Genomic DNA, 26,298 nt, shown 5'->3' with positions numbered 1-26,298 from the left:
AGTTAAATTGAGAAATGTAATACACATGTATATAAACACTAGAAGAAAAATTAGATTAGAGTAGAATGAACCTTTACAAGGTTGGAAATAAATCTTTTGTCTCTTTCCTGAAGGACTAGTAAGTGCTATATTTGGTAGTCCTTATTGATGTTTAGTATTCTTTACTCTTCCAGAGTGCTGTCAATTGAATGCAGTGGTAGTTTTACTTGGATGGATGATAATAATAATATCAATTATTATAAGAAACAGTAATTTGAATTATAATCATAAGTAACTATATAAAACAATTACTGGTATGATTTAATTGTGAAAAAAGATTTAACTTGAAAATATCCCTGTACATTTTCTAGTCCAAATAGTAGTAAACTTTTAATGTTTAGTCAGTTATTCAAAAATTGTGTTTTTGATGTTCAAAATCTGGGTCATCTTCAGAGTCACTGTCTGTAAAAGGTGAAATGATGTACACCTGCAGCAGACTAGTTTTCTGTGGCAATCCAATTATATATTTCCATTTAGTGATTGGTACAAAATATAAAATTGTTGAAAATTAAATCTAGGCCTAGACTCTAAGTTTTAACATTAGATATGAAATTTAAAATCTGTCCAACCTATACCTAAACCATGTAGATTTGGCCAAAGTTTGAAATGAACATGTATCATGTGTGCAAGTTTACATAGTGAAGTGGTGATGTTGCCTATGTCCAGACATTGTTTGACTAGGGCAGAAGCTGTCAAATTGTGTACTGTGTATTATTAGAGGATGGGTATTTTTATAATTTATGTAACTGTTACTGTTTGAGTTCAGTCATAGATTCTAATATTAATGCATGATCTTAAATTCCATGCATATAATAAACAAATGCCAGATGCCCATACTAACTGATTTTGTTGCCAGATCAAATGTATATTGCAGGTATGTATATATCTTGGGTTTGATAGTAGTAGTTGTACATTGTATTATTGATTTTTAATTTGACGGTTTTGTTAGCAATACAGGTATGCTGGCCATCTCATAGTGAGGACAGATAGTCTAATAATTGTACTAATATAAAGGTTTGTCACACATGTAACTAGGGAATTTGTATTTTACTTTTCCTTATAATACTAAGATGCCAAATTGAATTATAAATTATGCACTTTCTGAAAAGTTTTTGTTCTACACTTTTCCATTGAAATATCTCTTGTGCAATAAACAGCATGCTATAATTCTCAAGTTTTCAGTAGATTTCTAGATTGTAAATAACAGGATGTAATGAGGTCTCTTAGCTCATCAAGGATGTCCTGACTTTCATCTTCCCATAACAAACAGAAAATTAACCAGTATATCCAGTTAAGGTGTCCTCTAACTGTTCCACAACCTTTTTAAAATTCTTCAGCTTGCCACCTGTTTGTTACATAGATTCACTATCCATTGGAGAAATGACAGTGCCACAGTGGGAAGTGTCTCATTTTTTCAAATCTTAAACTAATATATTTTCATCCTGTGGCCCTCTGAATTCAGTGCAAAATAATACTTTTTAGCATGTCAGCCCAAACTTTTCAATGGGAACAAGGTGAGAGATTTTAATCTATCCTCATTTGACATCCAATCCCTCATAGAAACATCTCATTAATTCTTTTGAATTTTCTCTGCAATTATTCAGTGTCTTTTCTAAGATAAGGAGGGATTAAACTGCACACAATACTCTAAATGAAGAATAACCAGTGACTTATAAAATGAAACTATGACCTCTTTTAGACTTAGAGGAGGTAGGAACATTTCAAAAAAGAGAAAACCTTAATCTAGTTGTTAAACTTGCTGTATATGAGAAAATTGTCAGAATAAATAATTAAAAAGTTTTAAATGTGTATTTTAGATCTTGGCTTAAAAAATAAACTAGCTTTGCTCTTCATTTACATAATTTTTTGTAGTTTCAAATAGTTTCTTAACATATTCTCTAGTTATGTTTGCTGATGTTATAATGTAGTATCAAATCATTAATCCTAGAATTATCCATATAATAACACATAAACATCCTGTTGGCATTTTAAATTTATTTTTCTGAATTATTGGTGCACCAGACTGAGTGTACATCAGTAACTGTTGGTCGAATAATTCTTCATGACATACGAGTCACTCGCACAAAAAGTAAACACCACCATCATTATTATCTCTCAATCCTGAGTATTGTGTTATTGGTGTCCAATGTGCTTTTCAGCTTTTCTTTTGTAAATTTGTTCTTTTTTCACTAAGTGTTGTAACAGGAAAAAACAAAATTACTCACTATGACATGCAGATCTTATTACCAGTGAATGATATAGAAAAGCCAGTAATTTGATGGCAAGTTTTATTTCTGCTATGAATAACATTATATTTGAGAGTCTGGAAGCCTTGAAAGACAGACATTTTGTAGTTATTGATTTTCCCAACCTTATTGAATGATTAATATAATTAAGTTGATTTTAAGAGAATGTTTTGTTGTTTTTTATGTAGAAGAACCCTGGTTAGAACGTTTTGAAATAGTTGTGAGGTATGGTCTTGCCACTTTAGTATTATATATTACAGTATTATATATTAGTGTCAGTGTGCATGTTTTTATTTTTTTATTACTGTGATTGATTTCTAATTGCTCTTGTGATTTTTTTAACATTAGGCCTTGCTTATAATGCTATAATGATAGTGTTAGAATTTATGTATTTAAATTAAAGGTCCAAGATTAATAGTGAATTTAAGAACATTTCAGACCTGATACTGACATGTAAGAAACATAGCATATAGATTTCATTAACATCAGATTTTGTTTTCACTAGTTTGAAGGTTATCTCCCCATTGGCTTCATCTTAAATTTCCTATTCAGTATTGTAGTCTGCCTTTTTTATATTTTTATGTAGATTTTTGTATTTTTCGTTACGAATTTGATGTGATGTGAAAAATTTAAGAATTTAAATTTTTTTAAGAGACTGATAAATGATTTAATTGCATGAAATACATGTTCACTGAAGGTGCTGTTGTTGACTGTATTCTGAATCAGTCACTTAGAGCTACGTTTATGAACTCTTCTGTAATTTCATATGTTCTCTTGACACCTAGAATGCTTGACAAATTTCCCAGATTCTCAAGAGAAATTACTATTAGAAAAACAGAATAAATTTTTGTTAAATTTTTGCCGTTTGCAAATAAAAACCACTTGAGAAACGTGCAGTTCACGTTACTTTGTTGAATTATGTAAAGTACAAGCTACTCATGAGCATACTTTATGAAGAATCATCATTATTTTGCATTATGCTACTAAATCTAACCTTTTGTAATGTAATAAGTTTTTATGTTTTTACATTTTAGTTAACTTTATATTAAAAGGTAAAGAATGCACATGAAAAACAAGAAATATAGCACTTCTGAGCAAAACTTTTGACTTTCACGATACTTAAGCGTACTTTTTTTATAATGTTTTATTTAATTCAATGTACCTTAGAACACAAGTAATATCACATGCAAAGCAAACAATACCCTATAATTATAATTGTTGTTTTCAATCTATGTAATAAGAACTTTTATGAAATCATTTAAGTTTGTTGATGTGAAAGCAGTTTTGGAACTGGAGGTGAAAGACAATTCTCTGTATACAAAACCATGTAATATAATGCATCATTTGACACACTAAAACTGTCTTTCTGTTGGTTTTAAATAATATGGTATAAAGTATCATAGAAAACCATTGTACCTCAGAATGGCTGGTATGGGTATTAACACTTTTATTGATAAGTAGAGAACAACTTTTAGAACTTCCTAGGTCATCTTTCTAAACATGAAGATGAACCTGGAAAGTCTAAACATTGTTCTCTCCTTATCAATAAAAGTGTTAATACCCATACCAGCCATTCTGAGGTACATTTTTGTTTCAAGTGGGTTTCTCGTCATCAAGAGAAAACCATTGTAAATTTGTGAAAGAAAGGATGAGATAGATAAGCATGGCATTTATCTTTCAGAATTGTACTTTAAAATGTTAAGCCTTGTTAGTGTGTGAATTTGAGTAGTTAAGTGAAATAGTAAGAATTTCTATTAATGTTATTCATTTGTAAAGTATATGTATATAGTTAATAGAATTTTAAGAAGTAAAATACTGTCATTGTTATTGAATGGATTGAATTTATTATTATTATTACTGAATAATCTAAAAGATCCTCTCTAGCGAGAATCCTTTACAGCATTAGTAGTTTCACAATTCCGAATGAACACACCAAACTGTGATGTACGACACTTTAGCTAATTGTTTTCACATACATCTATTAATATGACTGGTAATCTTGAATCTGGTCTGATAAGTCTTCCACTGTAGTATCCCAGTGACTTGTTTTCCACTGGTTAGTAATAAGGTGGAAATTGTTGGAATATGATGGAGCTAATAGATCCAGAGGTTATTATAATTATTCAGATTTTCGACTTTAATCACGTCTGTTCTAATAATGCAAAGTATTGATTGTCTACAGTCTTACCATTCTCTTCTGTATTAGAAAATGCACTTTGAATGGGTGATTTGACATCAAGCATTTTATCTTCCTTGGCTCATTTTACTATTACAATGAGTTATTGTGTTATCTAAACAGGTTCATATTAATATGCTCATAAATTTCATTTTGTATTATTAACATGTGTAACATAGTTCATGTAACTATCAGGATGAGTGACTTTTGTATATATTCATGGTAGTCTGTCTTTATGTTTTTAGGATTCATAGTGATTAATTAGAGTGCAGTTGTTAGTTCTAGGTCACAAATCAGATCTAATAGTAATTTGTATCTGTCTATAATTTAATTCCAACCAGGAAATTATCCATAAAATGCCAAATTAAAAATATCTGTGTACAAGGTAAATGTGATTAGAAAACTGTTTATTACAGTGGAGGTAATACTTGTGTGTGTGTGTGTGTGTTAACAATTATTTTTAGGAAGTTATTAAAATAAATTGAACAAGTAGACATACCCATAACCAGGAACATACAACACTATAATTTATGATAAAATCACAACCAAGAAATTGTTCATTGACACTTTAATGCGTATCTACTTGCCTGTGATACAGTAATGACTAGAAATTATGTATAATATTAATTAGCATCCATGTGTATGATATGATCGTAATTAGGCAGTTATCTATAACCCTGTAAATTGGATCTATAATATAATCATAACATTATTTTTATCTAGTACTCTATGTTCTAATTTCCATGGTGAGAATTATCTGCTTGAGTTTTGAAACCTTATTGTTAATTTGGTAGATTATTGTAGAATATTAGTATGATCTTAGGACCCTGTATTTGAACCCTGGTCAGGGCAGATTTTGTTTTTAGTGTAATGAGAAGATATATTGGTGTCCAATTAGTGGTACACTTACAACAATGCCCATCTGAATGGTGTAGATTGTTAATTAATCCATGTCTCCATGCTTAGTTCAACAGTTTGCAGTATATGTTCTGTGTACACATGGGTAAGCCCGAATATGTCAAGGCAAAACCCAACCTGGGCCACTTGTTTGATTCTATGAACTCAAACATAAACAAAGCATAAACAGAATTATGTGAATAACAAACTACAGAGACTAAATGTAATGGGAAGAATCAATATCTTATTCAGTAAACACATACAAACATTTTGAACATTGTGGCATTTTTCTGTATTTGAACTAAAATTATGAATATAAAATCCAATATTTTAATTAATATATTAAAAAACAAACTATTCTGTTTATATGTCACTAAGATATTTTGAATTTTAAGGCTGCCTCACTTTCTTTTTCTGCTTTAATGTTGTATATCCATGCTCTCACACTTGTTCTTGATGTTTTTGTAACCATTTGTTGGTTCACCTAATAACTGGTTTGAGTAGGTATTAAATATTTTCATGTTGAGCCAGAGTCAAGTGTTTGACTTGAGCTTGCATTGGCTTGCCCAACCTCTGTGTGTGTGTGTATGGGAACTAGAGTTGGGTAATCTTCTAATTCTTTATTAATTGGGTTGTTATTTGCACATGAAATTCGGATAGTTAGAATAATTAAAAGTAATACTCATCAGAGACACTAATTTGTGTTAGTTTATTTTTGTGACTTGTGGAATTGAATATGCTGAACAAGCTTAAAAATAATTGAAAGTAATAAAGAGAAAACGTAATGGAAATATTTTGAATACTTGGACAATTGGCTTAATTGAAAACAATAAATAACAAAAAACTAATATTCATTAGTTGATTATTTTTGTGACATTAATTAATTATAATTTAGATAAAAAAATTATATCAGTTATCCAAGTTAATTTCCCATTTCTAACTTGTAGTGTTATGTGCCTGGAGATACTGCATTATATTTTGGCAGTTGAAATTTGTTAGATTGTATTATGTCATGTTGGAACAGAGGACAGGTCTTGTGTAAGTAAGGGAATTGGGTAATGGTCAGGATGAAGAGTTTTCTACATGGGACACAAGTCTTGATAGCTCAGTAGGTTGAGCATTGACCTCTGGACATTAGTCCAAGCTGAGATCCCAAGTTAGTCTAAATCAGAATCCAGTTATTTCTGAATGTCCTCACACATTGTAAATACACACACACACACACACACACACACACACACACACACACACACACACACACACACACACACACACACACACACTAGGGATATGATAACCTGAAAGTTATTATTAACACTATACACATAAATATTATCTGTATTATAGCATAAAGTTCTCTAGTGTTTTGTATTTTATCTGTATGTATTGTTATATAAACGTGACTACAAAACCAGTTAATAGTGGATTTCTATTATCTGTATTTATGAAATGTAAGTAAATAAGTGCATTTTTAATTTTGCTTGGAGAACATGAATTGACAGAGTGATCCCACAAATTCTTTATTTTAATAACTTTTAGCTTATGAATTTAACCGAGACTGAGAAAATATCCATTAAGTAGAAGACATGGCTGGTGAATAACATTGCAAGTGAGAGTTAACACCTGGGTATTAGTTCTGTGTTCCAAAATGACAGGTAAATTTCTGTGTATATTAAAAAATATTGTGCTGTTAAAAATCATGTATATGAACAGTCATTTGTTTTTCAGGAAGACAAATGCAAAATTGGGATTTTGAGAGGGAGAGGAAGTGGCCAGCTCAACATACTACATTTTTGAATTTCAAGGATGTTATTACATTCAAGCTATTGTTAATTTTTTGTTTATAAAAAAAAATCCTTTGGATGGGGTAAAAGTAGTCAAAGCTCAAATGTGATGGTATCTAGCTTACAAAAAAAGTTGGTTTGAGTGTATAGTTGGTGACAAAACTGGTAGTGTCTAGCTTGAAAAACTTAGTTGGTTTTAATATATAGCCAGTGACCAAGCTGGTGATATCCAGCTGACAAAAATTTGATGGTTTTTAGTGTATAGCCAGTGATCAGCTAGTGGTATCTAGTTAACAAAAACTAGGTGGGTTTTAGTGTGTAGCCAGTGACCAGCTGATGGAATTTTGCTGAAAAAACTCGTGAGTTTTAATGTATAGACAGTGACCAAACTGGTGGTATCTAGCTGAGAAAATGATGTTGGGTTTTAGTGTAGCCAGTGTCCATTAAAGGGAACTGGCATTTGTTTGCTAGTTGATAATTCCAGAATAATTGTGAATGTTAAGACAAGTTGTAAACAAGAGTCAAAACAATTAATTAAAAAAAACTGACTTCTTGCTCAACATTTAAGGAACTATATTATGTTGATAATTCTTTCAGTGGGATTTCTTAATTGTAAAGTTGTTAGTAAACAGAAATTTAGTGATATTTCATATTTTTGTATCGTAACTTTTTAAATTTTGTATTAGCAACTGTAATAATTACACAGGCCTGCAGTGGTTCTTATTGTCTTGAAATTTCTATATGCTCTGTGGTAATTCCTGTATGCTGAATCCAAGAATGATATCCATTGTTTTCCTGTACATATCAAAATTTCACAAATTGTCGTGTACAGGTACAAAAGTGAATCATTTTCGCTGAAGTTGGGCCACATATTATGCTTAAAAGGTTGACAACCATTGGCTTTAGGTTTCTCTGGACCACTCTGGATGCGAGTCTTTAGTGATCATTCTAGAAACCAAATATAGCAAACATAATAATAAAAATGTGCCTTGTGATAAATGAAATAATAATTTGATTGAAGTAAGTTGTTTTCTTGATTTGTAAAAGATTTCTTGCATGATAGAAAATATTATTTCTGAAATCTGTAGTTGAAATTAAGACCAAAACAACTTGTGAAGTTTAAATTCACAAGCCTGTGTTATCACAAAAGTAGGTAAGATCTTCATAGAACATTAAATAAATATGAAATCAAAAGTGAAATGCTTTTTGGAAGCTTATATATATATATATATATGTGTGTGTGTGTGTTATACCCCTTGAGGGCATACAACTCGCGTACAGTTATTGTAGCCTTTACTTCTCTGAGCAACTTTTAAAATATCAGTACTTGCGAGTTGCTGAAATATAATTTCAATTCAAAAAGTCATCAATGTAACTTGAAATTTGTACAAAACTATTTAAGTTACATTCAATATAAAATTTTAACATTCAGTTTAACTGATAAGAAATAATTATACAGATTGTGATAGTCCATTTTGGTTTACACAACTTATGATATTTTCTTGAAATTGGGGTATGAAAGACCACTTGATTCTTCCATTTTAAAAATTGTTAGCCTATAGCAATTTCTCTCAACTGCAACTGCACTATCTATACTGACTTGCTTAGTTCTCTACTGGCCCTGGAATTGCTTCACGTTGGCTCACACCCTGTTCTCACTGATATTCAAAACTGACTGGCCCATTTCTCATTAACATCAACTTCTATCCAGTTTTTCTGGATACCAGGCCATGTTGGTATTCGTGAGAATGATCTTGCAGACACAGCAGCTAAATCTATCTGCTCTGTCACTATCACCACTGTGCTTATTCCCTATATGGACTATGGTCCTGTATTTCAAGTCTCGGCTCCATGCCAGCTGGCAGTCCACTTGGAGTGACAACAAGCTTTTTAAAATAAAACCCTATATTGGGCTTTGGCTGTTTGGCTTCCTTAAGGTTTGGAAGGAGGAAGTTGTTCTAACTGGACTATGCATTGGTCACAGTTTTTAGCTCATTGTTTTCTTTTATCTGGAACTGTTGCACCAGTGTGTAGTTTGTGTAACACTCAAATCATTGTAAGCCACATTTTACTTTCTTTTCGTCGTTACGACTCTCAATGATGGCACTATTTTAAGCATATTCTGTCCCAGGGTTTGTCCGTAACATTGTGCAGTGTTATTGGTGATGGTGACACAGTCCACCTTGATAACGTTTTTAGTTTTTTAATGGCTATTAATCTTTTTAATCTCATTTAAGTGTTGGATATTTATTCATTACACATTTTTAATTGTGGTTCCCTTTTCAGAGTCTCAATCTCTCTAGTTGAATTTGAAATTGGAAAATAGCCAGAACATTAAATCACTCGACACCAGGATTGGAAAGGCCAACTTCAGGTGACTAACGCTGCTGTTTGAACTATCCGTTAGTCGTCCTGGAGAGTTATTATTACGATTTTGCAATATGTCTTTTAAAACTTTTCTTATTTTACCTTTTGATAATGGCTATTATGACACATAACCCAGAACCAGGACTGAAAAGACCACCTTCAGGTGACTGACAGTGGTTCTTGTACTTACCTGTTAGTCTTCCTGGCGGGTTATGATCATTACCATTTTGCTTGAGAAAGTCCTTTATAACTTTTCTTCCTCTGCTTTCTCTTTTAATATTGTAAACTAGGTGTCAACATTGGCTTTGCTTTTTCTGTTTTTCAATGATGTTTTGTTTTACCTTCATTTCTTTTTCTGTATTTTACTGCATTTAATTTATTTCTACCTTTTCACTGGACATTTGGTGCAGATAGCCTAGCTGCTTTGTGCCATAAAACACTAAATCAATCAACCAAGTAAAGATAAGACCTTTTTAACATTTTGTTAGTTATGAAATTTTAATTTGAACCAAGAAGAAGGCACTGAATATTTCTTCAGCATATTATAGTACATATTAATTGAAATATTGTTTAGAAATTTTATAATGGTTTTGCACACACTGTGCATAGTTTTTTAATGTTATATAATTTATTATTCTTTTCTAGACTGTGTCAGCAGAAGAATGAGCAGTGGGGCATCACCCCCGTCAGGTCTTCTGTTTGAACTCAAAGTAAAAAGTAAGTTTATTGGTGTGCAGATGTTTTCAGAATTATTTCTAAAAATATTTCTGTTCAACAAAAGAAAAAAAAATAGTTATTACTCATATTTAAATTTTTCTTTTTTGTGTTTTATAAATTCGACAAGATATTGTACTTAATGCTGATTCACATGATATTGAAATTTTTTTTTAATTTTTGATTTTATTATAAAAATATTATAACCTATGTAATTAAAATTCAGTAATCTTGAGTTATACATTTTGGAATAGAAAAAAAAAGAAAAAAATGAAAGGTGGAAATATTTTCTCTGGGAATATAAGAAAGCATGAGGAAGTTCTATTTACTGTTAAAAGCTGATGCTTGCAGAACATTTGTTAAATGTATTTAAGTTGTGATGTGATTAGTAATTCTAATATGTATCTCGGAACATCTGGTATGGGTATTAACACTTTTATTAATAAAGCAGAGAACAGTGTTTTGACCTAGGAAGGTTGAAAAGTTCTCTGCTGTACTAATAATTGCTAATACACATACAAGCTGTTCTGAGACACGTTTTTATTTCAAGTGGGTTTCTCATCTTTAAGAATTATAACATTTCTTATTAAAGTATATACTGATATATTACCGTGCTTCCTTTCTCAGTATTGTAAGAGATCACTGGAAACAAATACAATTATCTAAATACCTTCATTGTCAAGTTTGATTTTGTCTTTGCTGTAAAACAAAAAATATTCAAATTTGTCAGTGCAGCTGTAATAAGAAATTAGTTACTTTAATAACTCTTGAGATAAAAGTATGAAAAAATGTTTTACCACACAATTTTAACACCTCTACTATGTTTGGAAAAGTATAAATGCAGTGGCTTTGGCAGATACAAACCATATCATTAATTGTGTCCTTGAAATATTTGAAGTGCAAGCCTGTGTAATGAAAATGTTTCATGTTTGAATGAGTGTGATTACTTTTTTGAGGTTAAGTAAGATATAAGCCACAACTATTGTTTTAAAAAATACATCTTTGGATGAAAAACAAAAAAGATAAGCTGTATGAAATTATCTGAACAGCAAAAATAGACTAGAAGGGTATATGTCTGAGTTCAATAATATGAAAAATAACACTGAGTTAAAATAATAATTTATATTAAAATAATTAACTTTTTATTCATAACATTGAGCATCGTGTATTCCAGTACAAAACTTGTTCTGTTTATACATGAACATTATATATATATTACTGAGCAATCAGCACAGCTTATTGTAAATATTTTTAAACCTTGTTTTTCATTTCAAATATTGATACACATTTAAAGAAATGTATTTATAACATTGGTATGGAACATTATAATTTGGTGAATGTAAAATATGTCATTCCAATGTGTGCCTTCCTTTCCACAGTTTGTCGATGCAAAGTTATATTCCCTTGAGGTAGATTCCTGTAAATGGTAAGGAGACCTCCAAGAGAAGGTTCTGTGCTTTCAGTTTATTTCCTTTGGAATCTGAACATCCACCCTTGTGTTTATTGTGCATGGTGATCTGTTAAGGGGAGGAGAGGATCCTGGTGGTTGAGAAGCTTATTCCTAACACACCACTTTGGCCTTGAATTCCTGTAGATGGGAGGTGGCTTTGGGGTTCCTCCCCCTGTCAATTGGCTGGTCCACTTGGGCTAGGGTCAACCAAGTACTAGTATTGGACATTTGCAGCAGGTGTTGTAGACATTATCAGATGCTGGTGTTTGGATATAGTGCCCATGAAACCCTGGTGTTGCTGCAGTGTCCTTGTTTGGCATTGTGGTGCATCTCCTCATAGGGCTCCATGGTGGGTGGGCACTGAAATGATCTTACTTTATTATGAATACCTCTATCCATGAAGTTAAAATAAATAAATGAAATTGAGTATAAAAATTGGTAAATGGCTATGAATGGATGACTGGTCAATAATCGCCATCACAGTTGGTTTTTGTACCTAGCTTTCTCATTTTGCATTCATTATCTGAGAAATCTTGAGGAAAGATGTCTCCCTGTTTTATTCAAAAGGGATTAGAGGGGATTCTTGGCTTCCCTAAGTCAGTAAAGAAGTTATGCTCTGGAGACATTTTAGTGGAAACATCTTCACTTCAACACACTAAACTCCTCCTGAATTCAAAGAAAATTGAGAATATACCCATTGAGGTTACTCCCTATACTACCCTGAAGAGGAGTTATTGTTGAGAGGCAATTTAAGAACATTCTTAAGTCAGATCTTTGCTGGTTTTCCTGCAAAGGCATTTCTGCAGTGCCCTGAATCTCCTCTCACAAAGACAGAATTATGCTGCCTACAAATGTTCTGATTTTGACATTTGCATCATCATGTCCACCTGCTCAGTCAAAGCAGGTTACCTGAACTTTAAGATACAGCCCGACATTCCTAACCCCCTCAAATGTTTCCAGTGTCAGTGGTTCGGTGGCTTTTTAACACATGCTTGTTGTGGTGGTAAAGATCACAATGACTACAAAATCGAACTGGAACTCCACTATTAACTGTAGTGGTTCACATTTACTCTTGTTTTTGCCCTATGTGGATGGAGGAGAAAGAGATGCAATGTTTGAAGACTGTGAACAATACCTCCTACCTAGAGGCTCAGAAGTTACTGTCTCCCCTCCATCTTGGACATGTGCTGATGCAGTCCATTCCACTGCCACAGTGGTTCCAACAGAGTTGCTGATGCACTCGGTGAAAGCTTTTCTCATGCATCTAGCATTTCTGCTTCATCCCCCATCTCATTAGCCATGAAGACTTGGGTAGAGGGATAGTCTCTTTCCTTTTGGGCTGATCATCTCTATGACTATAATCATCTCTTTACATTGGTGGAACTCAAGCTTGCTCTTCATTGGTCTGGCAGCACATTAATTGAACCTGATGATACTCACTACAAGATGCTGTGGTATCTCTCTACTGCCTCTCTTGCTATTCTTCTGGTTGTTTTTAACCAAATCTGGTAGTAGAATGCTTTTCCTGATGCTTGGTGCCAGGTTATTACCCTCTCCTTTTTCTAAGCTGAGGAAGGATCCCAATACTTCTTCAAACTACTGTCCAATTGCTTTGACAAGCTGTTTCTGGAGAGGATGGTTAATGCTTGTCTTGTTTGGTTCCTCAAATCAAATAACCTCCTCTCGTCCACTCAGTGTAAGTTTCATTGACAATGCTTCACCATGGACCACCTAATTTGACTTGAAATGTCAACCAGGGAAGCATTTCTTAAGTGACAACATTTTGTTTCTGCATTTTTTACCTTGATAAAGCTGATGATACTATGTGGAGGTATGGAATTCTACAAGACATCCACTTGTGGGTTGCATAGACATTTGCCCATTTTTTTAATGGTCTGGCAGTTCCAAGTTCATGTGGATTTCACTCTTTCTTGTTCTTTTCCACAGGAACTGTGAGTTCCTCAGGGTTGTGTTTTGAGTGCCACACTTTTCATTATAAAGATTAAAGCCATAACTGGATATCATACAGTTGCAAACGGACTATGTTGACAACTTCCACATTTTGTTCCAGTCATTGATCATGAGGTTTATTGAGTGACAGCTACAGACTGTCTTCAGTTGTCAATTGAAGTGTACCACAGTACCGAGGGAAAATTCTTGGGGCTGATATTTGACCATAATCTGACTTTCATTCCATACACATCAAGCAGCTATGCATCAAGTATACAAGAGCACTGAACATCCTCCTTGCCCACTCTTCCTCCTCTTGGGGAGCAGATCAGGATTCTATACTAAAGATCTATCATGCCCTCATTCAATCAAAACTGGACTATGGTTCTCTGGTGTATGGCTCTGCCAGAATCTTGGCCTTGAAGGTATTGGATCCTGTTCACCGTTTGGGGCTTTTGATCTGCACAGAAGCTTTCCCCACTTCTCCAGTCCAGACTTTGTATACAGTCTCACAAACCTCCTCTACACTTTTACCATTTGTAACTGTCTTCACTGTATATTTCAACACTTTGATCCCTACCACAGCATCCTACCTGGGGTTGTTTTCATTCCCCAGTGAGCCAAAATTGTTCATTTTGGCCTTCATATCCAGGCATAGCTGACTGAATTGGGTCTGCCCTTGGATGACATTGCTCTCTCCACTGGTCAGCCCATCTCACCATGACTTGTAATATTTGGGAATGGTAATCTTTCATTGAATCATCTGAAAAAGGCAAATGCTCACAATTTGGAAGTACCATCTTCTATGTGCTAAACATTTTTTGAACCATCCTTCCATCCCCATTTATACAGATGGTTCAAAATCAGGTGATTGTGGGCTCTGCCATGATTTGTTGTGGTTTGGTGGTTGCACACAGGATCCACTCTATAGTTTTTGTGTTCACTACTGAATTGTATGCCATTTCTCTTGCCCTGGATCATATAGATGTTATGCAGTGCATGAAGTGTACAAAACATACCAACTTGCTTAGCTCTCTTCTGGGCCTGGAATCACTTCACATTAGTTCTCACCTGTTTTTTTTTTGGTCTTTGGCCATCTTGTTTCCATTATCAGAAGGAGGAAGTTTTCTTTACTAGGCTGTGTGTTGGTTACAGTTTTTGGCTCATTATTTTCTTTTATCTGAGTCTGATGCACTAATGTGTGATCTGTGTGACACATGAGTCACACTAACCCACATTTTGCTGTTGTGCCATTATTACAACCATGAGTGATGGCACCAATTTGAATGTGTTTTTACCATGGATTTACCTCTGACATTGGACAGTGTCATTGGCAGTGGTGTCACTGTTCACCTTACAAATGTTAATTTTTTAAAGGCTATTGGTCTCAGTTATTCTGTTTAAGTTTCTATCTGACATTGGGCCACTGTTTTTGCTTTAATTTAATTTCCTTTTACACTTTATAATAATTTTACTGTTGTTTTTTGTTTTTTTTATCAGTTGTTTAGCACAGATAGCCTAGTTGCTTTCTGCCATAAAATGCTAAACAACATCAAAATTATAATGGTTGTGTAGGGAGGGGCTCTAATTACTTAGTTGTCAAAAAACCTTCAAAGTCAGATCTCCAAAACAAATGTATTGAAGACCTTCCTTTTGTGCTTGTAGTTGATGGCCAGTGCAAATATCAGTTCCAGTTGCTTGTAAAAACATTGTTGCTTGCCACGACTTCATTTTAGATTTACATTCAAAATTTAATTCAGTTATTTTATTCTCATTGTATATCATTAAACTTAGCATGAAAACAGTTAATATACTAAATTTCAATATTATGCAAGTTTTATTTTCTCAATTCTATAAGAAAATATTTTAAAAATCCTCAATCTCCTTTTAGCGTGAGAATCATTACATTCGTTCCACAGGTTTTCTCTCCTCTTTAAATTATTTACCATCCTACTGAGAAATTAGGAATTTAATGTATGCTACTCATTATAATACAGATATTACTCAAAGTATAATATTTATAGTATCCAGTCTTTTGTTTACAGAGCCATAGACCAGAAAATCAACACTTGCAACACCCATGCATCTCACAAATTTTACAATTTACCAAGAGCATTCTCCATTTTACACTATATTTCTTATAACCAATAGAAAGCCAAAGTTTTAATCTCTGAAGTAATGCATAATATTGTTTTCTGCACAGAGAATTGTCTGTTTTGCTCCAATTTGACATTGTTTCCTATGATACATTGAAAAGCTCAGTTGAATTCATAAGTTCTTATTGTGTAGTCAGAAAGCTAGAAAAATTATATTTATAGGAGGCTGTTTGCTTTGTGCATGTTACTGTTCTATGATGGTAGTTGAATTATTTAAGTAAGAATTATATTGTATCCAGTCTTTTATCATTAGTATGGAAAAGGTATGCTTAAGTTTATTGACAGTTGACATCATAGAACAAGGACAAAGGTAATGACTGTATATATATTTTTATAACTATTCCTTATTTGCTGCAATAAAAGTGACTAAAATATACAAATTAAAAACTCGTTACATTAGATTAGGTAAGGTACTGAAGAAAAAATTACAAATTAAGTTCTTAAGTACCTTGTTAATAGGTTTTCCAGAAATAAATGTCGGAATTCTTGCAATGACATTTAGAAGGTGAATATTGTGTTGGTTTAATCCAACATTTGTTGCTTACAAGGTGTCTTGATTGTCTGCTGTTCCAACTCTACTCAGAGAAAGTTTTGCAACTCCCAAGGCAGCATGGACAAGGACTTTTGTCTGATTTTCCTCTATGACTTCAAACATGGACAAAAAGCTATCAAAACTACAAAAAATATCCAACCAGGCATTCAGCCGTGGATCTGTTACTGAACGTACATTCAGCAGTGGTTACAAAGGTTTTCAACATGGAGATGAAAGTCTTGAAGACCACGAAGGTCATGGAAGGAAGCCATCCTTAGGTGAAAACACATTAAGGGAAGCAGTTGAGACAGACCCCAGCACAACAGTATGTGAGCACAAGCAAATCAAGCATTGTGAACTACCTGAGTGCAATTGGAAAGACAAAAAAGTTGGACAAGTGGGTTCTGCATGAGTTGACTGAAGATCAACAAAATTGCCATTATGAGACATAACACTCCAAAAATTGTTCCCTTGGTGCAGATTCCTGTACATGGTGAGGAGAACTCTCAGGGAAGGTTCTGCCCTTTCAGTTTACCTCCTCTGGGATCTAAACATCCACCCACGTGTTTGCCATGCAGGGTGACCAGTGAAGGGGAGGAGAGGATCCTGGTGGTTGAGGGGTCCAACCCTAACACACCACTTTGGCTTTGAATTCCTGTAGATGGGTAGCCTTGGGATGGCCCCCCTTGGGTCAGTTGGCTAGTTCACTTGGACAAGGGCCAACCAAGTACCAGTGCTAGATGTTCTCAACAGGTGTTGTGAACATTGTATCTGATGCTGGTGTTTGGGTATAGTGCTTGCAAAACCATGATGTAGCTGCAGTGTCTTTGTTTGGCATTGTAGTGCATCCCCTCGTAGGGCTCAATGATGGGTGGGGTTGGTGGGCACTGAAATATTCCTTTTTTTATTATGGATCTTCCAGAAAAACTTAAATAAAATAGTGAAAAAACAGTCCATAGGTAGATGACCATGTCTTGAAGATTTTGAGCAGCAATCTTTAACATTTGTAACACCTGTCATGCCTCATTTTTTTATACTACATTTTCTTTCAGACAAACCTTAAGGGTAAATGTCTCCCTTTTTCATTCAGAAGGGACTACAGGAACTTGCTGGCTTTCCAAAGTCAGTAAAGAAGCTTCGATCTGTTGACATATTGGTGGAAACATCCACATCTCAACACAGTGAACTCCTCTTGAATTCAAAGATGATTGGGGATATGCCTATTGAGGTTACATCTCATGCTACTTTGAATTCATCACGAGGAGTTATTGTTTAGAGGGATTTAAAGAACATCCCTGAGTCAGAGACTCTCACTGGTTTCTCCACCCAAGGAGTTTCTGCAGTGAGGCATATCTCAACTCACAAACATGTAATTATGATACCAACCAATGTTCTCTTTCTGACATTTACATCACCATGCCCACCTGCTACCATCAAGGCAGGTTGTCATAGTTGCTTGGTATGGCCATATATTGCAAATCCTCTTGGATGTTTCCAGTGTCAGCGGTTCAGTCACTCGGAGACATCATGTCATGGTTCCTTGATGTGAGCTCGTTGAGGTGTCAAGGACCACGAGGCCTGTGAGTGTGAAATGGACCCTCATTGCGTCAATTACAATGGCTCTCACCCATCCTATTTTTATTCTTGCATTAAATGGTTGGAAGAAAAAGAGGTGCAGCATTTGAAAACAGTTCCAAACATTACTTACCCTCTGTGCCTCCAAAATGAATCATTCTCAAACCAAATGAAAACTCTTTTGACCTCCATGGTAAAAAAGTTGATTAATCAACTTCAACACCCACCTCTGTCCCTAACATGCATTCCAGCAAATCTCGCGATCCACTTACTTTGGTTCCTGGTACCAGCATTTTCTTAAGTACATCTTTTCCCACCCCAAGATGTAAAACAATCATTCATCATGTCATTAGTCACTGGAATCCTCTTCCAACAGAAAAGACCTGTCCAGTTGACCCAGGGCAGGATCCTTGGAGGCTGATAGACCTCCCTTGAATAAAGACAGTAAAGAAAAAAGTCGTGGTCATAAACAGTAAGGTTCTCCACCCAATTTGCCTACACATAAATAAAAATGGCCACCTTGATACAATAGAACTGTTGAGGTTTACATTCTAATCTGGATGACATCAAAACACTGATTACTTCCTACCATCTCATGTGTCTTTCCTTACAGGAAATATTTTTGAAACCTCCTGATACATTCACCTTTCAGTAGTTTTCTTTGTACAGAAATGATAGGCTGCATGATGGACGAGTGCATGGAGGGTTGGCACTGTTGGTTGGTCAGCATGTGCCCACCCTGTCTTTGCCACTCAACACCCTTGAAGGCTGTATCCATCCATGTTTCCTTGGGTCATTACCATCACTGTTTGTTCTCTCTACCTTTTGCCTGGATAGACCTATGATCCATGAGACCTTGATGCTCTCATTTAAGTTGCCATTTCCATTTTTAATCCTGGGGGACTTTAATGGACATCATCCCCTCTGGGGAAGTGATGATATTGAAAGGGAGGGGTCATTCCATAGAGCATATGCTCTCTGATCACAACCTTTCTCTTTTCAGTACTGGTTTTTCTGCTTATTTTCATGCACCTAGTCAGTCCTTTTGTGCTATTGATCTCTCAGTTTGCTCCCCTTTGCTATTCTCCTATTTTTCATGGAGAGTTGACAATAATCCATCAGGCAGTGACCATTTTCCTATAATTTTGAGAGAGACTGATCGTGATTGATGCTACCTGACCGGCATGACCCAGTGGAAGCTGTATCAAGCAAACTGGCCCTCTTTCACTATTCTTAAAGAAATGGAATCCTGCCATTGTCTGTAAGCCATAAATAGACGACTGTGTGGCAACAGTAACTGACTGTATTATACAAGCAGCTGGTCGGTGTAGTCGTAAAATCTTGACACGTTTTCCATGATATCCTCATCTGTGGTGGAATCCTGCCTGCCACATGGCACGGAAGACTCAAAAACAGGCCTGGAATACTTTTCGTAGGTATCCCACACTCTTACACCTTATCGCTTTCCAGCAAGCCCATGCACCTGCTTTGTGGGTAAGACGGCAAAACCAGAATGAATCTTGGATGAAATTCACAACCAGCATATCATCTACCACCAGTTCCAAAGTTGTATGGGACAAGATTCAAAAGGTCAGTGGGCAGTATAATTCTGTTCTCTCGATCTTGCTCTTTGATAGCCAGGAAGTAACTGATACATGGAGCATCACCAGTACTCTAGGTGAAAGCTTTTGCTGGGTATCTAGCACTTCTACTTCTTCCTCCACCTTGGGCAGAGCAATTATCTCTTTCTTTTCAAGCTGACTGTCTCTATGACTATAATTGTCCCTTTACATTGGTGGAACTCAAACTGGCCCATCATTGGTCTGACAGTACATCAGTCAGACTCGATGTACTCTTTGAAATGCTACACCATCTATCTCTTGCTTCTCTTGCTATTCTATTTATTGTTTTTAACTGGATCTGGCAGGAGAATGTTTTTCCTGATGCTTGGTGCCAGGCTATTATCCTATTTTTCTCTAAGCCTGGGAAGGATCCTAAAATTTCTTCAAACTATTGTCCAATTGCTTTGATGAGCTGTCTCTGTAAGACCTTAGAGAGGATGGTTAATGCTCATATTGTTTGGTTCCTCAAATCAAACAACCTCCCCTCACCCAATGTATGTTCTGACAACAGCACTCCACCATGGACCACCTGATTCGACTTGAAACATCGATCAGAGAAGCCTTTTTTCAAACAACATTTTGTATCAATATTCCTTGACAACGAGAAGGCTCATGATACAAAGTGGAGGTATGGCATTTTGCGAGGCCTCCATATATTTCAGTTATGTAGCTATTTGCCCATTTTTATTAATTTTTAAATGGACAGGAGATTCCAAGTTCATGTAGGTTCAACACTTTCCCATTCTTTTCTACAGGAACATGGAGTCTCTCAGGGTTGTGTTTTGAGTGTCACACTTTTCGATGTAAAGATTAATGCCATCACTGAACAACTTCCTCTCACTGTTGCAGCTGGGCTCTGTGTCAACAACTTTCACATCTGAGGTCAGTTGTTGATTAGGGGGATATATTGGAGTGGCAGCTACAGACTGCTCTCAAATGTTTACTGAAGTGGACCACAGTAAACGGCTTTAACTTCTCTCTGTCGAAAACCGTTTGCATGCACGTTTACTGCTAACGGTATTTACCCTGATCCTGAATTCTGTATTGGTGAGGTTGTGCTGTTTGTGGTCCCTGAGACAAAGTTCTTGGGGCTTATCTTTGACTAGAAGCTGACCTATATACCACACATCAAGCAACTATGGGTCAAATGTACAAGATCACTGAACATCCTCCTCATCCTCTCCGCTACTTTGGGAGCAGATCGATGTTGTCTGCTAAAGATGTATCGTGCTCTTACTTGATTGACTGTGGATCACTGGTCTATGGCTCTGCAATGGAGCATTCTGCACTTCCACAGTTCAGAGGTTGTACATAGTCTCATGAACCTTCTTTGCACCTCTGCATTTGCAACTGTCTTTACTATATGCTTCGAAACTTCATTTATTACCAAAGCTTCCCAATTGGGGTTGTGTTTTACTTCCTCCATGCACCATACTTTTTCAGAACAGATGATCTGCCATTGCTCCTTTGGCCTTCATATTCAGAAGCAGTTGGATGAATTGGGTCTGTACTTAGATAACATTGCTGTATCTACTGGTCAGCCATGCTTCTTACAGTTCCTAAATGTGACATATCTTTAAGTCATCTGAGAAAAACAGACACTCCCAATTGGAAATACTGTCTTTTATTTGCTGAACATCTTTCAAACCATGTGTATAAATAGGAATGGAAGGTGAATGTGTGGGCTCTGCCATGGTTTGTTGTGGTTTGGTGGTTGTGTGCAGAATCCCCTCTTTAGCTTCTGTGGTCACTGCTGAACTGTATGCCATTTCTCTTTTCCTGGATCACATAGAAGCTAAGCAGTACTCAAACTGCACTACTTATACTGACTCGCATTGTTCTCTACTGGCCCTGGAATCGCTTCAATTAGTTCACACCCTGTTCTTGCCAATATTCAAAACTGACTGGCCTATTTCTCTTTAATATCTACTTCTATTTAGTTTTTCTGGATACTGGGCCACATTGGTATTTGTGGGAATGAGCTCGCCAACACTGTAGCTAAATCTATCTGCTCTGGCACTAGCACTGCTATGCTTGTTCCATATGTGGACTATGGGCCTGTATTCAGGGCTTGGCTCCATGTCAGCTGGCAGTTGACTTGGAGTAAGCAACATAAGAACAAGATTTTGCAAATAGAACCCTATGTTGGACTTTGGTCGTCTTGCTTCTGTAAAGATTGGAAAGAGAAAGTTGTACTAACTAGACTACGCATTGGTCACAATTTTTTAACTCATCCTTTTCTTTATTTGGAACTGATGCACCAATGTGTAGTCTGTGTGACACTCAGGTCAAAATAAGTTTTACTTTCTTGCCGTTGTTATGACTCAAAGACGGCACCATTTTAAACATGTTCTGTCCCAAGGTTAGACAGTGTTATTGGTGATGGTGACACTAGTAAGTGTAGTTTCATGTTACAATATGCAGTCTATGAAGAAAAAAGAATAATTTATATTATTTTTTATATTTAATTGTGGTGGTACAAGGTTGGTCAAATTGACTGAATGGGTATAAAGTTAGGGTAGAGAAGATAAAATATAAAGATTTGCTGAAAAAGTTTAATACATTTAGGATGCTTGGGGTTATATAAATGAAATTTCACAATTTTTAGGTAGAGGTGTTTTTAATCTTAACATGTAAGATCAGTTTGCACATGGAGCAGTCAACATTCTGTCTCCATTTACTCATGGACACATTGTTAGTAAAAAATACTCAAGAAAAATCTAAAGTTTTGTGCACAAAAGACTTGTTTTTTGAAAGCTTGCTAAATATACATAAAGTTATACAAAACATTAAGTTTTAGTATGTAAGTGATGAATACTTTGGGATTATGAACTTGGTCTAATCAACCAAATCAGTAGAAAGAGGGTTAATAGTAGCAGTGGTTTAATTATGTCTATAGATTCTTTTACTTTTGCTGTTGGCAGTTTTAATAATTACACTGTTTTTAATTTTATAATAAAATACAAGTTGTTACTATTGAGCTAAGGGTGTCACTATGTGTCAGACTGTAGATCAGAGATTCATTGGTATATGCCCCATTAACACCAGAAAAAAATAACAAAAACTTTTACAAGTAAAGTATAGCAAGTTTTTATTATTTTAGAGTGAATGTGATTTATGGATCAAGATGGAAGGAAAATAGTTCGTGGGAAAATTCTTAAAGGAAATTTATGACTGTATCATCTCAATAGTATGATTTCTTAACACACAAATTGATCATGTAGAGTCCAGTTGTTACAGTATTTAGCAAATTTAAAGAGCAAGTTGATAATAAGACAACTGATTATAATATGAAAATTCCATAATGAACTTTTACCATTTTCATTGTTAAAATTAACATTTTTTTAAAGATTATTTATGCTTGTGAGTAACTTCTTTCAACTGTTTTTTTTTTAGATACTGTACTTGTTCAACAACTTTTTTTTGTTTATTTTATCAGTTGTATCAGCCAAACTTCACTCATCTGGAATTTTATTTAAACCTGATCCTTATGTGGAACTTGTTGTGGATGGTGGTATTCCTGTTAAGACAGAGTATCAGAAAAGTACCACTACACCAAAGTGGGAAGAACAGTTTGCAATGTATGTTTGTATTTTAGATTGTTTGTACTAATTTGAAATACATTCATCACAATTTACAGTTAGTGGGACCTTATGTGAAATTGCTAAGGTTATTGTAACTATGCAATACACACTGTTTCTGTAATTCAGAAAAACTCATCCCACTCTTGCTATGTTGACTGCTTATTAAATTCTAAGCTGTGTTAAATCAGAGTTTCAGAGTTTCAAAATTTCTCCCACAACTGATGTCACAATAATAGACCTGTAATAACTGGGACAACTTCTATTGCCTCCCTTGAAGATAGGACACTAGCTGATTTTCAATCTTTTGGTACTTGGCCACTATTCAAGGACTTGCAAAAAGTTGTAACAAATGACTTGTGTATCAAATCCTTGACCTCCTTTAAAACCATTAATGATCATTAGATTACTGACAAACCTCTGAAATCTTTGGAGATAATTAGCAATATAACAGAAGATGCACTCAAATGCTCTTATGTGTGAGAAAAAAATTTGATTTTTTTATACATTATCTAGACTAGTATGTATTGATTGATTTAGTGATAAGATTAGTTTTAAGTTATCAGGCTGTTGGATATGAAATATCTGATTTTCATGCGCAGATTTGAAACTTGATTTGTAGTGGCTGAAAGAAAAGCATTATTGTAAAGTTGTCAGAATAATATAATATATTGTCTGGTTCATTTCAAGCTTGCTTTATTTTTCTTATTTCAGAAACTAAATATTTATATTGATTTGTCACCTTAGATAAAATTGTGTAATTTTACTGTATGAGTTCAAGCTTGGTCATACTGTGGTGACGGCAGCTTGTAATATAAATCATGTATTTAATGATGAACACAGCTTTAGTTTAGGAGATTTCACTCTTGTGTCACAAGCCTTGAAAATGAGCCTCGTGGCTGTCCAAGGACAGCCATAAATGAGGAAGAATTGATGATCTTAGTTAAATTAGATACCTACCAAACTGTGAGAGAACTTACCATCAAACTTAATGTTTGTTATTCAACAGTTTTCTGAAATCTTGAAGTAATTTGCAAGATGAAAAAAAGCTTGGTAAATGGATACCTGACAAATTACCTGAAAAGCATCAAACAAGATGAGTTGTAATTTGTTTCTTACTCCTTACTTGCAACAGAAACAACCAATTTCTCCATCAAATTGTCACCTTTGTTTAAAAATAGATTCTTTATGACAATCTGTTTATGAAGAAGCACTAAAACATATACCAAAACCAGCTCTTCACCCTAAAACATTTATGGTCAGTGTTTGGTCGTTGTCAGTTGGTGTGATTCATTATTCATTTTTAAACCCAGGAGAAACAATCACAGTAGAGAAATTTTGTTGTGAACTTGAAATTAGGCATCAAAAGTTGTGATGAAAACATCCAGCAATAGTCAATCACAGCAGACCAATACTGCTTCATGACAATGCTCAACCTCATGCCTCACACATTAATGTCCAAAACTAAACAAACTTCATTATGAAACTTTACATCATCCACCACATCTGTCCCCAACAGATTATCACTGTTTTAAACATTTGTGCATGTTTTTAAAGGAAAAAAACTTTTGCAAACCGAAGGTCAGTTGAAAGTGCCATTTGAAGACTTCGTTGCATCAAAGGACATCCAATTTTCTAAAGGCTGCATTTGTAAACTTACAACTTGTTGGCAGAAATGTATTGTGCGTAAATGAGTTTTAATTAAATAAATGGAACAACAAAAGATGTACTTTATTCACATTTTCTTTAAAGATCTAACATTTCATATGCCACAGCCTGATACATTTATGTTTATTCTGTACAAGTGACAATTCCTCTAAGTACTGAACATGACAGGACTTATTCAACTATAAAAACATGATAGTGTTGAAGACAATTACAATGAAAGTAATTGATATAGACTTTACTATTTATTTTTAGTATAATTTTTTTGTTGTGGAGTAGACTTTGATCATAGATCACTTGTTTACTGGGAATAGACCGTATTTTGTTTTTAGATTTATCAAGGCTGTAATATTTTCATCCTGTTTCTTGAAATTTCTTTCCTAAGTAAAATATTGATGTAATGGCATAAGACCTAATTTGTAAGTGATTTAACTGATAATCCTAAGAATACAATATATTACATACTCATAGCAAAATATTAATGGAGAAATATTTTCAGTTATGATAAACAATAAAATTTATTTCATACTTAGATGATATCAATTAGAAGGGGAAACTATCAAATCATAAGAGTACTGTTTTTGTCTTTCTCCTACAAATAAATTTTTCTTATGTATGTGATACTCAGCTTTATTTAGTCCTTGAGCTCATTATTATCTTGTATTTTATAATTAAAACTAATTTCCAACTTCTAGGAAGTTCTGTATATTGTACTTTACACTAATATGTATAGTAATTATTATTACTGTTTCTTGATTTTTAGACTGGTTAGTCCATATTCCAAGCTTCACTTCAGAATATACAATCACGGATCTTTGATCAGGAATGGAGTGCTTGGAGAGTGCGTTCTCGATCTCCACAATGTACTAGCTACATATGGAGGAAGACGTGAGTGTTGATAAACAATTTTTGTGTCATTCATTATTATTTAAATTAATTAACTCATCTCTAAAGTGCTTTGATTTTGATGAAAAAGGTTTGACTTTTGATTTAAAGAAACTTGTTTCTATGTATGTATATTAGTTTTATATAGCCAAAAACAAGTCAAGACAGAAATAAATTGAAAACTAAAAATGGTGCTCTAATTGAAAGGATCCCAGGGTACAAGCTATAATGTGGGATGTAAAATGTACCCTCTGGTTTGGATGTGACTGCAGAAGTAGGACCAACATTGCAGTGGGGGATACACTGTCTATCAGTCTTAACCTTCATTTGCCAGTATCGCATAAAGAAGTAAAGGAAAGAAATAGTAGATATAGAAATTAGGAAAGTGAGATGTGAGTGCTTAAGCCTACAACGTCCCACATCTATATCACCCTTCACTGCCTGCAGACAGTTGTGAGATGGTAACTGCTCTCCAAAGTAAAGGAGAAAAAATTTAATTGAAAAATAAGAATAAGAAAAATAATTCTTATAAGATCATTTAATAACTTGGCACTATTGTGTTAAATAGTCTACACAGGCCTTTACTAGTTATTTAAGCTATGTGGGACCTACATATACTGAAACAGCGTATATGCTTTGCATATTGGTGTGTGTGTGTG

At 34.5% G+C, this 26,298-nt stretch overlaps 1 protein-coding gene across 5 annotated transcripts in view; it reads left to right on the top strand.

The window, feature by feature from the left end:
- LOC143250833 (NEDD4-like E3 ubiquitin-protein ligase WWP2) overlaps positions 1-26,298 on the top strand; it is a 68,365-nt gene that overhangs the window by 1,088 nt on the left and 40,979 nt on the right. For 3 of the 5 annotated variants that reach the window (XM_076501904.1, XM_076501905.1, XM_076501906.1), the window contains exons 2-5: positions 6,898-7,013; positions 10,155-10,226; positions 22,948-23,089; positions 25,518-25,642. In XM_076501904.1, coding sequence (XP_076358019.1) covers positions 7,007-7,013; positions 10,155-10,226; positions 22,948-23,089; positions 25,518-25,642 — 346 coding nt within the window. In that variant the 5' untranslated portion in view covers positions 6,898-7,006. Of the gene's footprint in view, positions 1-6,897; positions 7,014-9,428; positions 9,517-10,154; positions 10,227-22,947; positions 23,090-25,517; positions 25,643-26,298 lie in introns of all 5 variants that reach the window. The other 2 variants (XM_076501907.1, XM_076501908.1) reach the window with 2 other exon arrangements.

Source organism: Tachypleus tridentatus, chromosome 5 (assembly GCF_004210375.1).
Source record: "Tachypleus tridentatus isolate NWPU-2018 chromosome 5, ASM421037v1, whole genome shotgun sequence".
NCBI lineage: Eukaryota > Metazoa > Arthropoda > Merostomata > Xiphosura > Limulidae > Tachypleus > Tachypleus tridentatus.
The sequence above is the reverse complement of the archived record's forward strand: the minus strand, read 5'-3'. Positions and strand labels throughout refer to the sequence as shown.